General features: G+C 35.8%; 1 protein-coding gene and 1 non-coding gene across 8 annotated transcripts; one reads left to right on the top strand and one right to left on the bottom strand.

Moving 5' to 3' along the window:
• Positions 1-1223: 1223 nt before the first annotated feature.
• Positions 1224-12567, bottom strand: LOC101746670 (myosin-9). 7 transcript variants are annotated; one of them, XM_021350420.3, is made up of 11 exons: positions 12405-12567; positions 11871-11993; positions 10645-10761; positions 10103-10189; positions 9889-10032; positions 9118-9249; positions 8918-9028; positions 6659-6811; positions 6194-6333; positions 2706-2955; positions 1224-1468 (listed from the first exon to the last, which is right to left on the bottom strand). In XM_021350420.3, the coding sequence occupies exons 3-11, from the start codon at positions 10741-10743 to the stop codon at positions 1298-1300; spliced, it is 1287 nt and encodes a 428-aa protein (XP_021206095.1). In that variant the 5' UTR covers positions 10744-10761; positions 11871-11993; positions 12405-12567; the 3' UTR covers positions 1224-1297. The 7 variants fall into 7 exon arrangements, with proteins under 7 accessions (XP_021206095.1, XP_021206094.1, XP_021206097.1 ...); XM_021350419.3 differs by having other exon boundaries at positions 11871-11985; XM_021350422.3 differs by having other exon boundaries at positions 11871-11961.
• Mir3419 (microRNA mir-3419) lies at positions 7483-7607 on the top strand. The gene has a single exon (NR_107697.1). It is a non-coding gene; the product is annotated as a microRNA mir-3419 (primary transcript).
• Positions 12568-18174: the final 5607 nt, after the last annotated feature.

Below are 18174 nucleotides of genomic sequence, written 5' to 3'. Positions count from 1 at the left end.
CGAAGGCGTATTTAGACGTTGTCGGTTATTACGTTATTATCACGAGCACAATACACAAGCACATACAAAGGAATAGGTACTGAGTTGTATCTCACAACTCAATGCACTAGTTTACGTACACTTAATATACAGGTTTTTTGTTCTAGAATTTATTGTCATTACAAACATACATTATTACATAGAGCATCAGCTGCGTCCTTTGGCAATTTTTTTAATATTTTATTTACTTGTAAAAATTAAAGAGCTTTCTGTGTGGAACGCTCTAAATGATTTATTATGTTGTTGTGTTCGTGTATTTTTACGTTATTAATATTATTACGACTTTTATGAATTCAGTATTTTTTAATGATGCGAGCATTGCATTCCATGATCGACGGTGAACACTAATCATCCATAAGTCATCCCTAAGTCCGATATTTCTAGCCTATATCGTCGAAAGACTATCAACATTATAGGAATTAAGATTGAAAGACTTATTACTACTTACTATACTACTTATATTTAATGTTTCAACAAAATCGAAGAGGAAGAGAATCCATAAATAAACACTGGCCTGATCAAATGGGTAGCGAACCAGGGTCAAACGATGGCCTGATCAAAAGGTAGAAATCCAGGGTCCAACTCTGGCCTGATCACATTTGTAGCAAATCAGGAACAAACACTGGCCTGATCAAATACGTAGCAAACCAAGGTCAAACTCTGGCCTGATCAAATAGATAGAAACTAGGGTCAAACGTTGACTGATCAACTATGCAGCAAACCGAGGCCAAACAAACCATTGAAGTCGTCGTGGCCTAAAGGATAAGCCGGCCGGTGTATTCGTATTTAGCGATGCAATAGTGTTTAAATTCCGCAAGCAAGTACCAATTTTTCTAATGAAATACGTACTTAACAAAATTAAATGTTCACGATCGACTTCCATATCGGTTAATAAAAATCAAACCTCCAAAATTATAATTTGCGTAATTGCTCGTGGTAGGACGTCTTGTGAGTTCATACGGGTAGGAACCACCAACCTGCCTATTTCTGTGAAGCAGTAATGCATTTCGGTTCGAAGGGCGGGACAGCAGTTGTACTGTAAAAAACTGAGCCCTTAGATTACTTAGTATTCTTGTTTTAAGATTTTTGGTCAATCGTTAGTACAGGACACTGAACTTTGAGACAATCTTTTAAACAGTTTTTACAATTGGTAAAAAAGTTCTAGAAGAAAAACATCACTGCAATTGTGCTCAAAACGTTTTTAATCATTAAAAGAAACAATCATTTACATTACGAAAAAAAAAAAACATCAAAAACTTTAAACAGTAGCGATTTTGTTGTATTCATTACCATCCTCTTCGTCGGCGAGAATGACAGAGTAACTATTCTTTAGTGACGTGACCTGGTTTTGAAGAGCACGAAGTCTGATCTCAACTAGCTCGAAGTTCTCTTGAAGGCTATTGATTTGAATCTGCATACGTTGTCGGATCTAAAACATTTGTTCATTTAATATCCTTGCAAGACTCCATTCGGTTCGTGAAAGGACTCGTGAAGTAGTTTAAATTACCAATTGATTTATAACTCTTGGCTGCGTATTGAGCGTTGTTTACTTTAAAGTAATCTCGTACTGCTATTGTAAGTAATTTAAAATCAATGGCTCCAAATTTAAAATTTCCATACAAAAACTTGCCATAGTCAATTAAACTAACATGGTACTTTGAGTAGGTCTATTGTTTTTTTTTTTTTTCTAACGATCACGGAAAACATAAAATTGAATCTTAAAAATAATCATAATTAACCTACATCGTGTGACTTATAACGAGTTGTGTGGAACAGGTTAAATAACCTAATTGCCATCGTATTCGAAAAAAAAAACAATGGATGACTTAACTTTGTTTGTTGGAAATGTGTTTTTCTTTCCATTGTATCTACACGCGTTTTTTTACATTTAGACACATTAAACGTTTTTATTCCTGTACAAGTAGGCGAGACAAGAATTTCCGAAGGTCACCCTTACACCTACGAGGCAGCCGGGAGACAGTGGATAACAATTTAGGCGCACTCGAAATAAAACCTCCTTGCTCGCAACTACGCTTCCAATTCTCAACGAGACCACTGTCTGCAAATGCATCGCGGTCGAATACACACAACAATATTTAAGGAAAATAAAGAAATAAATGGTCATTAACCCGAATCTGCATAAGATCTCTAGTGCTGGACGGATGGAACGAGATAGCGCGTTACTATACAAGTTTGACGTTACGCTAGCTCGCCTCACGTGACGCCCGGGCATCTGTCACCGGCATTTCAACCGTCATTCCTCTTAACCGGCAAGCTCTTCGAAACCCAATCAGACAATATCGCCCATTTTGACAATACTGGCAAAACAATAATCGAGCCAAAACAATCGGTGAGTCAAGGACACCAAACAAGTAAGCACCCACAGGGTTGTCACAGCGAAAACCGAAAAATACACTATAATCATTCAAACCTTAATTATTCAAAAAGAGTTTTTTCATTTCATATTTTGCCGCCGATGAAAAATAGTAATGAGCCGATGAAATATAGAAATTAGTTTCGAAACTGCTAAAGAAATAATGGGCGCTTATATATCTGTATTAGAATGAAGAGATCTCTCAGTCTAAATTAAAATTGCTGTTCGTTACTAACAGAAACGCTAAGCGAAATAGCTGTGTCACTCTATCAATTTGCACTCGAATTCATACCTCATCCCGCTCCTTCTGACAGGCTCTGCACTGCGCCCGACTCTGTATCAACTGCCTCTCGAGTTCAGTAATCTGCGTTTGCATATATCTCCTCATCGAGTCCGAGCGTTCTTTATTTCGATTTGTTGACCTTTGACTTTCCTGTCGCAGATCATCCAAATCTTTAAGTAGCTGCGAACATTCATTAGCTTTTTCTGTGAATCTCGTTTCTTGCTGTGTCAGTTTCTCTTCGAGACGTAAAACTTTGGATCTGCAAATGAGCTCCGCAAATTATTATTAATTTTGAATTTAACTATACCTAGTCCAGCCTAAGTTCTGTTAAAAATGAAAATGCATTATTGTTTTAATGAAGCAATGTAATATTATTAAAATGTATACCTACATAATTATTTATTAAAATCTCAGCAAAAAAAAACCCATTCATAATGGCGACCTTTGGCTTTTATACAGGCCTTTAATCTCTTTAGCCACGAATCTACGGATTTACGCACTGTTTCCAAGGGAAATTTCACCACTGTTTGCTTCAAAGATTTTTTAAGAGACTCAATTTCGCCGTGTCGTTTAGAGCAGGCCATGTCCTCTAAAATAGACTATAATTTGAAGTCTAAAGGGTTGAGGTCTGGGCTACATGAGGCCCAGTCTTCAGTTCTTATAAAGTCCGGAACGTTGGTTTCAAGCCAGGCTTGGGCAGTTCGTGCCGTGTGACCAGGGGCAGAAACTTGCTGGAAATTCCACGGTATTTTTTTAAAAGTGTATTGCTGAGAGTTTTCACAACATGATCCAAGACTGTATCGTGATAGACTTTGGCTTTAGTTTTCACTCCTTTTTCACAAAAATGTAGCTTTGTGACTCCTTGATAAGACACGCCCCACCAAACCATCACTGACGCAGGATCATGACCACGTTGTACTTTTCCAACCACTTCTTCTTTAGAACTGTGAGCGTACACTTTATCATTTTGCTTGATGTAGTTGTTCTTCAATCGTGAAAATTTTTTCGTCGGAAAAGAGGATATTTCTGTGACCGCCCCGTAATTTTCTGATCTTCGACAGACGAAGTATTGTTGTATGTATTGATAGTACGATATACGAACATACGGCTGATACTAAGCTTTTGAGTGTTTGGAATATGGCCTATGGCTCCATACCCAATGTGTGCAAGGCGATCACTGCAATTCTATTCTTTTTTTTTAAGGGATTATATGACCTGGTAACTAAGACCTTTAAGTCATGTCTTATTTTAATTTATATTCTTATTTTTATGAAAAATGATGATATGAAATGAAATTAAATGAAAAAGTCCCAATTCTATCCTATTTAAGACCCCATTCTTCATCGTAATTTGATAATGAACATGAAAAAATGTGAATTGGCGCCAAAAATTCGAATTGAAAGAAGTTTTTAAAATAATACACGTGTTTCAAATTCAAAACAATTAAAAAAATGAAAAAAAGAAAAGTTTTTATGTAAGCATATTTATGGCCAAACTCGTTATATAGATAATAAATAAGTAAAGACAGAACTGGGAACATACCACGCAGTCATTCGGCCCAAATTAGGATTCTCTGTGTTATGGGTATCAGATATACATTCATACTTATATATGTTTAAATATATACATAAACACCCAAATAAAGAGCAAACAAACCTATTCATCACACAAATGCTTACCTGATGTGGGAACCCACGACCCTCGGCGCAACACTCAGGAGCGCTAATTACTGCACAACCGAGGGAATCATATAAATACATACATATATCCGTAAAATAGGTAATTATATGCATATATTTGATACATAAATAATTTCAATAAAAATTGAGAATATCATCGATGTAGTCAATAATTAAATACATATAAATAATTAAGGATAAAATAAAAACTACTAGTCAGATCTTAATACTTTAACCAAATTTAAAATAGAACCACATGAAAAGCACAATCTTAAAAATAAAAAAAATCATCCAAATTGTTTCACCTCGGAAAAGTTATGAGGCAACACAGAAAAGGCATTCGAATTGAGAACATCTTTCTTTTGTTGAAGTCGATTAAGCCCCATAGATTGACAATAAATTGAATAATTTCATTTTCTTCTCTCATTTGATATTACAGAAATAGCATTTTTCATCCTACTAATATTATAAATGTGAAAGTGTCTAAGAATGTATAGATGTACAGATATAGTGAGAAAAGACTTTCCTTCGTAATTTTTCGGTAAAGTTCGTATTATTTTTAATCATATTTTCAGATTACTTATAAAAAGGTTGTATAGCCATGCCGAAACCTCGAAAACGGTTAAAAAATCCAGTCCAAGGAATTATATTTATAAGGAAGGAAAATAATTTCTCACTACATCTGTATGCTGGTTACTCTTTCTTTAAACTAAACTACTAACTGAACTTTACAATAATATAGCTTACACATCAGAATAACACATATAATTTATAAAGAAATAGTGTGAATTACCCAAAACATAACCAACCAAGTGTCAAGTAAGTAGGAAATAAATCTACCAACTGCGAGCTCCGTTGGAGTTAGACGTATATAATTAATGTATCGTGTAAATATTTATCTTAAATGGTTCTACAAAAAAAAGCCCGCGACAGAATATATCTCTGTTAAAAGTGTAAGCCATTATCGCCAAAATAGTAAACCAAGAATGCAATAAAAATTGATAATTTATAAACGCACATTCGGTAGTCACAAATTGAACCTTATATATGAAAATAAATACTTTTATCGCATCTGGTAATTAAAGTATACAAACATTGTCTTTTACAATATATCATTTGGACTAATATTTTTGAATAGATTATAAGCAACCGAATGCGCGATATCATGAAAGATGAAGATAAAAAATTCAATAAAATCAATAATAAATGACAGTTCCCGAGGCGAAGCACGGGCGGGTCGCTAGTATAATATATTTTTAACTATCTTTAATCGTTATTGGTTTTTCGTAGGCTCTTTGCTATCTCTCTCTTTTACTTCTCTTAGTCTTGAGCCAAAATTCCTCTCTAACATGCCAACTTTAACTTACATATAAAGCATCAACTTAACTTGAGTAACGAAAGGTGAACGTATACAACAGACATAAACAACAAAAACTTTATGTTGGTCATTTTCATCTATTACATATCGGATGATCGTATTTTATTACTCTAGGTGGGCAGAAAAGCGCACAGCTCACCTGCTGTTAAGTTAAAACCCCCTAGACATAACTTTAAATACATAACAACAAATTCCGCCACGAACTTTGAACTTGAAAATCTCAAACAGTCATATCCTACCCTTCTTACAGGAACGCCTGACTGCTTCGTAGCAAAAAATGTCCAGATAGCGGAACCCACCCGTGTGAGCTTACAACACTCCTTAAGTAATCATGTATTAAACGAAACATTATTTATTAAAAGTACAGAAAACATTTTAATCAACGAGAATATAGCAAAAATTTAAAAAAAATAATTAAACTGGCATTAAAATACTCTTACTTATGATCATCTAGAGATTTAGATATTTCATCAATTTCTTTTCCCTTTTCAGAAATCATATTTTTCAAAAGTTTATTTTCTTCTGATAAATCACTTCTAATCGCTTTTTCCTGTTCAAGGCTGTTGGCCGTTATAATGAGCTGAAAAGTTGAAATTTTTATCTTTTTAGTACTGTTTTGAGTCATAATAATGGGCTTACAAGAAAAATTTTGAGTTAAAAAAAATTGTTATGACTTATGTGTTTATTCTCCTATAGAATAGAATCGTAAATTTTTGTCTAATTGGGATTTTTTTTAAATAGGAATCGACATTATTATTCTGAAATTTAAGTGAGTTAAGAAATAAATGCACGTAAGTAAGATACGATGGACCAAATAAAAAACTATCAAAATTGTGAATTGTCTTCCTGCAAGAGCTCGTTTAGTTGAACTTAGGCTAAAAGCGAAATTATTGAATTGTTGTTACTTTTTCTTTGACTCTATGAAGTTCTGCAGAGATTTGTCTCGAATTATCTTCAGCCAGTCTCTGCAACTGTTTGGCCTCTTGCAATTGTATCTGCGCTCCTTTCAAGAGATCCGGCAAAGGAGCCAGCTCCTGAAGTTTCTCTTGGAATTGCATCTGTATGACATTAACGAAAGTTTCGATTACATTTTCAGTAACAGCCACTTGAAAATCGCTTTTAGATATCCCATACCGTGTACGATCGTTGAGTACGAATTAAATATTAATTTTCTGTTGCCGGCGATTATAATCTTAAAAACAACGAAACATACATACATTTATTTGCTAATAGGTACATTGCTCTCTGCCTGGGTGGCATCCAAATACTACAATTTTTTTTTTCATGTTCAAAAATCTTGTTGCCGTGTATGAACAAATATTTGCGCAATACAAACGTTATTAACCCTTTTACACTTGTAAGATCCCGACGGACGGATCAATTATCGAAGCTTCTAGAGATCTCCCAGTACAGCCCTCCATCGGGCAGACAGTCAACGAATCAAATAAAACGATAAATACCTCATTCATCAGCGAACCATTGAAGTCGATTTTTAGAATATTTAATTATGAGAATATTATGCTTTTGAAATAAGTTGAGCTTTTTAGTCTGAGCTTTGATGAATCAGTATTTTTTAAACGAAAAAACGAAATTTTGATACAAGCTCGCAATGGGCAATTGAAATAGCGCCATCTGTTAGCTACCTCTGCGTAAAATGTTTTAGGACATCTAGCGATTCATTCATTAACTATTTCAGGCTGCAATCAGTTTGGTAAAATTTAAATTTTTATATTTTATTTGAACAACAGAATGAGCGCACGTTTTCTAAAAAGTAAGAACTGTAACTAGCAGGCTAACATTAAATGTTAGCCTTTAATACTGTAAAACTATTAAAACGTAAGTCTATAATAAAAATTAAAGTATTAAAATAATATTGAATGTTTGAAGAAAACAAATCACTGCTTCTTCTTATGAATATCAGGGCATGCGGCATTGTACTGTTTAAAATGATACGACTACAAATGTAAATAATAAACAAATAAAGAAACTAAGAAATATAAAAAAATTAGACCCGTGCTGCACAGACATGCAATTTTCTTCCATAGCTACATGGTAAAATATTATAAAGTTCATGAAATATGTATTTACAGCCAGCGAAGGTCAGTGTTGTGTCCACAGAAATCTTTATTTTTTATTGCTTAGTTGGGTGGACGACCTCACAGCCCACCTGGTGTTAAGTGGTTACTGGAGTCCACAGACATCTACGACATAAATGCGCCACCCACCTTGAGATATAAGTTCCAAGGTCTAAAGTATAGTTACAGCGGCTGCCCCAGCATTCAAACCGAAACGCATTACGCGGGGTGGTGGTACCTACCTGTGCGGACTCACAAAATATCCTACCATCAGTAATAATAAATAACTCATATTTAACATCGATACAATCTATAATCGGTATCGAGTTTAGTGAGTATTTGCGAACAGGAGTTTACAAGGGAACTAATGCGCGCCAAATTTAATTAATTTGAAATTTCTAACGTCAAATACGAAGATTTTATCGATGAAGTTATATTTTTAATGCAATTTATACATTTTAATGTAATTTACGAGATGATTCTGATTCGGCCAGTTAAACTGATATTGAAGATAATTTAAGTATTATAATTTTAATATCGACATTAACGAGGATGAATATTCAAATGTTTTATTATTATTAATTTTTTTTTATTGCTTAGATGAGTGGACGAACTCACAGCCCACCTGGTGTTAAGTGGTTACTGGAGCCCATAGACATCTACAATGTAAATGCGCCACCCACCTTGAGAGATAAGTTCTAAGGTCTCCATTATAGTTACAACGGCTGCCCTACCCTTCAAAACGAAACGCATTACTGCTTCACGGCAGAAATAGGTAGGGTGGTGGTACCCACCCGCGCGGACTCACCAGAAAGAATAAAAATGAAGCAATTAATTGCGTTTTTTAAAAATGTGTATTTAATTTACATATTTTTAAAAATTATAACGTATGATAAAATAGAATAATCCCTCTTTTTTCGTGTATTAATTACATTAAAAATATTGGGTATTTATCTTGGAACTTTTTACTACGCGTGTGTCAATGCTCGCCCCTACTTATCTCTGGACATACGGGCAATCCACTAATTGTGTTGTTTATTTGTATACAGATGTTAGTATAACGACAATACTATGCGGCATTTTGCTTACCTTCACTTTTTGAATCTCTATCTGAATTTGATCAGAAACTTGCTTGTTGTCAAATTCTATAACATCCAATTGTCTTTTCAATTCTTCGACTTCTTGCTGTGCTTGTAGATACTGCGATAGAGCAATCGTGCATAATGACTAATTTCTAATTACATTACAACAATCAAAGATTTAACGGAAAATACAATAAAATTACTTACCTTCAATCTGTATTCTTGTTGTTGTTCATTTTTCTCTCTCAGAGTCATTTTCGTTTCCTCCAATTCCTCTTTCAATTCTCTGATTTGCGTTTTCAAAGCCGCCACCTCTTTTTCGGTATATTTCCGATATTCCTATTGTTACAATGATTAAACGCAATCATTCAGTACTAAACAATAGCTTTTTCAATGAATCAATTCATAAACGTTCAACTTTTTTTAATTCGTTGTATACAATACAATTGCGACTTTGACGTCACGTCGTAGGGTAGAGGCATTCACGTTATGCTATTCATAGGCGACAAGTAAACATTCCCTAGCAAGGTGGCTTCTATTTTTTTTTCTCCTACCTATGCTGATAGCCTTGGGAGGCTATTTCAGCTTTACCCTAGCGTATAGGTGAACTCTTGAGGTTCAAACCGGAAATGGATTCTATCTCTGCCTACCCTACTTGTAGTGTATTAAAAAATAAAGGTTCCATTTTTTGTTATTTTTAGACTTATGGGTTTTATTTTCTAAACGTGGTGGCGAGTTTGTGCGACTTGATGTATTATTTAGCCTACCAAATTAGTAAACTCGAACGATTTGCCTAGTTCATTTAATCAAAACTAAACATATTCTGATGCGAAAAATTCATGTAGTGGCGCTTCCATAACTAACACTAGGTACATGATAATAAAATACTTAGGCACATATGCATATAAGGATAGGTACGTGTTGAATTAAAAAATTAAAAATAATTGTAACTACGATTTACACATAGTATCTACGTACTTTATGTCCAGGAATTTCTTTATGACATATTTCGCTGAGTTTCAATTCCAAATCTTTCAACTTCGTCTCATATTTTTCACGCCGAGTTCTTTCTTCTTCAGCCAGGGTTTTGGCTCTAATTAATTCTTCTCGAAGTTTCGTTATCTTAAATCAACAAATAAACGACCGTACAAACTTTACGTTTAACTTGTTTCTGACAATAAAACCAAAGTACCTGTGTTAAATTACAAGACCTCTCTTCCGATGCTTTATTTACAGATTCACCAAAGCCACTGTCTGTACTTTCAAGATATTCCGATTCCTTAAAATAAAGCTCCAATAAATATGCGGACACAAAATTTACGCTTTCACTTCTGGAGCTGTGACGACAAATCGTGTGTATTACAAAAGAATATAGTAATTAATTTATATTAGTACTCAAATATTACAAAACTTGGAAGGGTAGAATGCCCATTATTTCAATATGAAATTTTCACAGACTACCTTCTTTAAAGGAGTAGTGGCGTTCACGTTATACATGGACAGCGATAATTAAGTTATTGGAATGATCGTGAGCCTGTCTGCCCGTCTACGAAGCTTTCTAAGATTTAAGATCCTTATCTATTTAAAGTGGTCGCGGAACTCGAGAACCAAATTGCGATACACGATAAAACATGATTTAAAAACAACGTTTTCGGATAATAAATGATGTATGAGGTATAATAAAGTTGAAAACTACTGCAATTATATGTATTACCTTGTCCCGATTTTACGTACCGGCGTAAAAACATTCATCTGTTTCTTCGTCATCACATCTAATCGGTCACGTTTTATAGCGGCTATTTCCATCTGGATTTCTTTTACTTCGCCTTCCATATCCCCCAATTGTTTTTGCTTAAAGAAAGAATTCGTTTGTTTCGCAATATAATTATTTTAAAGTTAATACCCCCTTAATTATATTTTTCTTTTTTATTGCTTAGGTGTGTGGACGAGCTCACAGCCCATCTGATGTTAAGTGGTGTCTGGAGCCCATAGACATCTACAACGTAAATGCGCCACACACCTTGAGATATAAGTACTAAGGTCTCAGTATAGTCACAACGGCTGCCCCACCCTTCAAACCGAAACGCATTACTTCTTCACGGCAGAAATAGGCAGGGCGGTGATACCTACCTACCCGTGCGGACTCACAAGAGGTCCTACCACCAGTAAATCCTGCGATTCGTGCAATTTAAATATGAGGTCGTTTCTTTTAATGTCTATAACAGCTAACATCATAAGTTAGGTAAATAACAAATTCAGATGTCTCCTAAAGTACGCGTTATTACCACATTATTTTAATGTTATCCATTACAATGTTTTAAAATCAAATATAGATGCATTTAATAACTCAGAAAATACAACGAATAGATTGTGTTACTGTAATCGATACTTTCGATAACATAAACAATATAGAATACTGAGAAGCTCGAGCGTTAATGCAACTGCAAGATTCTTAGAAGAACTTCACCAATAAAATGGATCCTCCGGTGATTTCGACATCTTCAGATTGAATACTTGAGTATGGCCAAATTTGAGTCATTAAAATGAAATGTTTTAGACTTCCGAGTTGTGAACAATGCTTTCACGTGTAACAAATTTCTATATCGAAAATAATCTCAGTATAAAATTAACATATATAGTGCTTGACAGCGTCATGAAATAATTGAAATGGTCGTGATTAAATTCTCTTTTATATGCAACAAACAACAACTACTTTCATTTATTTACAACAAATAGGTTGGTAAGTTTTACGTAAAGAGGTTCATAAAGTGACCTAAAACCCTTTTACGGCTTAATCATGCATTTATTAGTACATTTTACAGAACAATCGGCAACGACAGAAAGCGCCTTTGATATTTTCTCAAAATGTCTACGTAATATCCTACCTGCCTAAGTACCTACATATCTGCAATAATTTTTTGCCGGGGTAGTTCGCCCGGCTCTCGCAGAGGATGCCTCACCTTCTGATTGATGTTAATGGTCACGGGTCTAGCTGCTTCGATGCTACCGATAGCGACGAGGACACGATGAAACTTACACTTGAAGCTCACTCTGCCAGGGAGGAGATCAGCGTGCCTATGTCACTCAAATAGAATCAAACTTGTCAGTATCGACCGTAATGGTTACAATGGTAGCACCACGTGTTGGTAGCACCACGTGTTGGTAGCACCACGTGTTGGTAGCACCACGTGTTGGTAGCAACACGTGCTGGTAGGCGATTCTTGGGTTCTGCAAATTCACGGTGGAGGAAGAAAAGAAAACCTGTTCTATCTCTGCATAGGTCTACCCCTTTTGAGTTGGAGTCATAAGGAGAGGCTAAGTTCAGCTCTAGCGCCTGTAAGAGGCGGCCACCGTCAGTGATCCAGACTTCTGTCTAGGAAGAGGCTATTGACGACAGTCGTACTTCCGCTGGTTCTGTCCTGGGCGGGGTCGGACGCTTGGACGAATAGTGCAAGGGAGTCGTTTAATGGGTCCTTAGATAGAATTTTACTTACCCTCACCGCTTATTTGGCCGCAACGTCTCGTAGGAGTTCACTATCTTGAAAAAACAAAGTATATATTACTTTTAATCTACATAAAATAGGGCAAAAATAAATAACAATCAGTCAGGAGTAGATGAACGACACTGAGCAATTGAGACGCTATCGTGGCAAAGGTTCCAGAAAGTTGAAGAGATGCTTACGTATCATTTTCAGAATTGCTCAATCATGAATACGTGTTATTTCATAGAAGGCAGTAATGTTGCCCATTTTAAAAAACTTATTAATTTGTACACGGTGCAATGCGTTTGTCAACGACGCAGTCTAAGCTAAAACCAGCCATGTTTATTTATTTATTTCTTTCAACGGCTAAGTGAAAATAAAAACGCTTAAAAAATCTCTTTAAATTACTTTAGCAGAAATTTTCATATTATATAAGTAGTAATTTAAAAAGGCCTGCGCGTTATTGTTTTGTAAAGTTTTAACAAATAGTATATACTTTTTTTATCTATTGATATCTGGGACGTTGTGGCGAACGAACTAAAAAGGCAACACAACATCTAGGTAGGAAGACTTCGACCCATTTAGAGGAAGTCGAAAAAGAAAAGGAGGAATGACAGATTACATTGCCAAAAAGAAGGATGAAGAAAAACTTTAAGTAAAGACTTGTGCAAAAACTTATTGAGATATAAAATAAAAGACACCATTTAAATATGCATCGTTTTATTAGATACATTATATCAGTGATTATCAAACTTATTTCTTTTACCGCCCCTTTGAAAATCAATTATTTTTCAGCGCGCCCCATTTTTTTTATACACCCCTAAAACTTAAAAACTACAATTGTATTGATTTAATTAATAAATGTTGTATTCATTTTAGTAAATGTAGTACCGCATAGTACATAAAATGTATTTGTAGGTGCTATTATTGTTTCTTCATATATGTACGAACATTGCTACAGAGCGTGTATTTACAAATTTGCAAAGTAAAAATGAATTCATCTCATAAATATGTTCGTTTAAATTCAGAATTACCAATATACATTACTATTTTACTGTACTATTATTGTATTAATTTATTAGAACGAAACTATTTTTGTTGAATGTCTTTCTCAATAATATAAGATAAGATTCTCATCATAGGATAATTAAAATTTTAAAATTTCGACCAGTAAATACTACTACTAACAATAATAACTTATTTAACTACGGAAAATAAATTAGTATCATTTTGCATTATAGATAAATATGGGTAATTTTTCATAGAATTTTAGTCCATATTTTAGAACTGGTTCAAATAAAAATCACCGCCTAAGCCAGCGTTTTTATTATTTGTAATATTTAATATTTATAATATATAGAAATAGTAAACGACGTTTACAATAAGTGAACTGTTTAGGCTTATTATACTATTTGACACTGGACGGTAATGGGTTAATTGTAAAAAAAATTCTAACACAACTTTTTGAACAATAATTTTATACGTATTTCCATTTAATATAAAATTTATGATTCTTACATCAGTAATTTCTTATAAAATGCTAGGAAAATGCTGTAAAATGCCCTTATGTTGAAAACAAGAAAGAAAGTAAAGAAAACTTCAATTTATTTTAGTTTATTAGTTTACGTATGTATAATATTTTTTCCTAATACTTAAAATAACTTCTGGGGGCAATGTAATTTAGATAAAATTGCTCTAATTTTTTAACTTCATCGATCATGTTCCTTTATCCGCATAAACTTGTTACAACTTGATTGCGTACGGTGTGCGGGCTATCCTACGAAATCTATATTAAGTATTTTAAGTTTTTATAACATCGTACAGGGTAGAAATATAAACTAACTATTCGGTATTGTGTAGTATGTGGGTTTTAATTTTAGTGAAATTTAAAATACTATAAAAAGTAAATGAAATTACAAATTATACATCGCCCCCATAAACCCCATCAACGCCCCCCATTTTTTCTGGGCCCCTTAACGCCTCCCTCTAGCTTTCAAATGCCCCCAAGGGAGCGTTATCACCCACTTTGAGAAAGACTGCATTATATGAAAGGTCTATAACGTCATCTGTTAATAAACTAAATTGTCAAAGTTAATAAAGTTGAAATTGGTGTTAGTAAAATGTTTGTTGTTAATTCAGAAGGTTCTAAAAAAATTTGCTTACAATATTACGAAGTGAAAACAATGCTTAACAGGTTGTGCCTTTTGTTATTGTGATCTAACAAGTACATACAAATATTACAGAAGTTTGAACCACGATAATACACTAAAATAGCCGCAACTCTATTTTCCATTTAAATAAATTAAAAAAAAACTTCTTTTCAATGTTATAATGGCGTTAAACTTCTTGCATCAAGATAATTTAAATATTTCTACAAAATAAGACTATTAGGTTTTGCTAGTAAAAAAATCTAGTCAGACTAGTTCAGAGGTAATGGTTGAGCTAGATAAATACCGAATGAAAAGTACAAACGAAACAATTAATCGTAAATTATGATAAGAAGTGACTTTTAAAATTCTTCATCTTCTAAAATTTAAAGATTACCGTAATTTTATTAGTACGGTCTAAAATGTTCAAGTAGATTATCCAGATATTATTATTATATCACATCTATTTACGAATTATTAGCCTAGAATTTGTAGCTCGGAAAACTTTCTACCTTCAACAGGTCTGGTGGGCGAAGCGGTTCGAGGGTCAGCCGGCGAAGAGAGGATATAGAGGGTTGTTTCTAACAACTGTAAGTGTTCCATTAAAGGACACAACTGCTTAAGGGCAACTGCTTGGTGAATGCATCTGCTATAAGATCGGATTCGCAACCCGCTGAAAGATTCTGTGAGAAATTCGGCGGGCTGATACTATGCGTTAAGGGTAATTTAAAACTCTTCGAAGAGTTTGACGAATACGGTTATCTATGCTCTGACTGTTGCTTGCGTTAGAACTAGTAGCGTTCAGCTTCACGGGGAGTGCATCAAGTTTTTTTATATTTTTTATTGCCCTTGTATGCACACGAGCATACGGCCCACCTGATGGTGAGTGGTTACCGTCGCCCATGAACTTCAGCAATGCCAGGGGCAGAGCCAAGCCGCTGCCTACCGCTTAATACTCTCCACAAGCCTCGTTTGAAGAAGAACATGTCATAGCGCTCGGGAAACACCGTGGAGGGGAGCTCATTCCTAAGCCGGATGGTACGTACAAAAAAGATCTTTGGAAACGTACTGTGGATGAACGCAGTGGCTCCAGGTAGTATAGATGAACTCTACTCTAGCGGGTGGTGCCATGGTAAAAACAAGATGATGTCATCATCTCAAACAATTCCACAGAGCACTCCCCATGAAATATACGGTACAAAATCCGAAGAGAAGCGAATCCCTCCGCAGACCCAAAGGTTTCAAGCGATCCGCGAGAATGGGATGATCGACAATCTGAACGACCCTCTTCTGTATGGAGTCAAATGGAGGTAGCTGGTATTTGGGAGCCCCAGCCCAGAGATGGGAGCAGTACTCCAAGCGAGACCGGACTTGTAATTTATAAAACAAAAGTCTTTCCAGACGTGAAGTATCGCTTCGCTCTGTTGAGGACTCCCAGCATTTTGGACGCCAACTTGGCTTTGCCCTCTTAATGACCACTAGGACTAGGATCCACTAGAACGTGTCTAGGGCGTGAACGGTGGTTGGTTGGTGCGTGAGCTGAATTAAGTTAGTAGCGGCCACAATAATGGGACTATGGTTTTACATCGCAGCGATCTAACGCTATTTTCATATACTTACGGACTGATGCCAGATTTAGATCCTCTCGTCGATCTCCTCGAAGGCTAGCTCAAGGGAGATTATAAAATTTGGAGGGAGTTTATACGGATGTGGGCAGAATGGGCGAAAACTTTTTTTTTCGGCCTGGGGGCCGAACCTCCTACGAGGTCCTCGCGCCTGAGGGGCGCGTGGGTTATGTAGGACTGATCTGCGACAGTGAAACCACGGGCCCAAAGATGTTTTCAGGACCCTACCCACTAAACGACGCCCCTGCACTCTTCGCCCAAGCATCCGATCCCCTCCGAGGATACAACCCGGATGAGGGGTTACCGCGGTCAACACTAAAACCAGATGGCGCAGTTCACCCCAAGGACGCCCAGCTGACGGAGCCTTCGAGGCGAGTCGAAGGCTCTGAAACGTCGGCCGTCTTGGTACGGTAGCCCATCGGGAAGCACAGATGGTGCCGCTGGTGTCCCAGAATACCCTGCAAAACTAACCCGCCGGGTCGGGACGCGATACACCGCCAACCGGCTGCTTTTTTTTAGCTCGAAGATATACTCCTTGGCAGCGCACTAGAGTGCTGGTAGAGCGGCGCGCGACCTCGACGCCCTGGTCACCCCTTGGCCTTCACCGGGGGAGTGAGCAAAAACTACCCTTGGATTTTTTTTTACTTATAAGCTTGTAGGAGCTCATGGCCTACTTAGTGTTATCATAGACAAGAACAAGGTAAATGCAGAGGCGGCTTTACCCTTTGTGCAGGGTGTACTTTATACACGGGAGTAGCAGTGTTGGGGGCGCCGGCCTCGGCACTTTCAATTAACCTATTGCATTAGTACCTACTCCATTTTGACCGTGGGCTTACTAGAGGGCGCTATGGTAATAACTGCACACAGGCGCCACACGGATCTAAGATAAAGTTCCGTAGAAAAATGCCCCCCCCCCTCCTCCTCCTCAACGTTCATATTACACGTTATCGTTGAGATTTGTTTGCGGACTGAGGGGCTAGACCGAAAAAAGTGTAGCAATGGAAATCAACACCCAAAACCGATATCTTTTTGCAGTGATTTTTTTCACATTAGAATCTAACACTTTTTTCTAGTTATTCAGCTTGCAGTTATTCAGCAAATAAAATATTTGTAATTAATGTCAATAAAAAATTAGTTACAAAAGTAATTTAAAGAAGTTAAAGATAATTTAAAGTAAGTACAGGGAAATTTTATTTTATGTCACATTATACAGCCTGATTGAACCAATGTATGTACCCAATCTACCAAAGCATCCATTAAGTACGTTCATGTAATGCAAATTGAATGCATACTAAATAAATGTTATATCTATGTTACAGACATACTATATGTGATTCTTTTATTGACTTTTTGGCGTGAACGCGAGGAGTGAAGTTGTGTGATTTGTTTTATTTTGTCTACTTAGTGTTTCTTCAGATTTAAATGTGTAATAACGGTGGTTTATTGACAGTTTAGTATCTGTAAAAGTGCACAAATGCGGGAAAATCAAACGTCGCTGAACGTAACTTCTCGGGATCCTCCAAAATATCCACTGAAAAAGCCTCAGTAAATGACCACTATTTTACTGACATTATATTTCATACCATATATCTCATCTCATTTCATTTAAAATTATTATTTTTTATAAAAATAAAAATTCAATTATGACTTGACTTAAAAGTCTTAGTTACGAGGTCATAAAATTCCTTTAAAAAATTCGTTAATTTTAATCATTATCACAAAATCATAGAGAAATTAAATAAAACCGACATAGCACAAGGAACTGCGTTACAGCCGGATGTCCTTATGACTCTTCTCTCTTTTTCTTTTTATTTCTGTCTAAGTTTTCTTTCTCATACTCATTAAATTATGTTTTAAAACTGTGTTAGGTTTTCGTAACAAAATAAATTTCATTAAGATTATCATCATAAACATCATCATCATCGTCACCATCATCGGCCGATAGCAGTCCACAGTTGTTGAACATAGGCCTCTTCAATTGCACGCTGCTCAGCACGATCCTCGGCCTTT

Source organism: Bombyx mori, chromosome 1, assembly GCF_030269925.1.
Source record: "Bombyx mori chromosome 1, ASM3026992v2".
NCBI classification, from domain to species: Eukaryota; Metazoa; Arthropoda; class Insecta; order Lepidoptera; family Bombycidae; genus Bombyx; species Bombyx mori.
The sequence above is the reverse complement of the archived record's forward strand: the minus strand, read 5'-3'. Positions and strand labels throughout refer to the sequence as shown.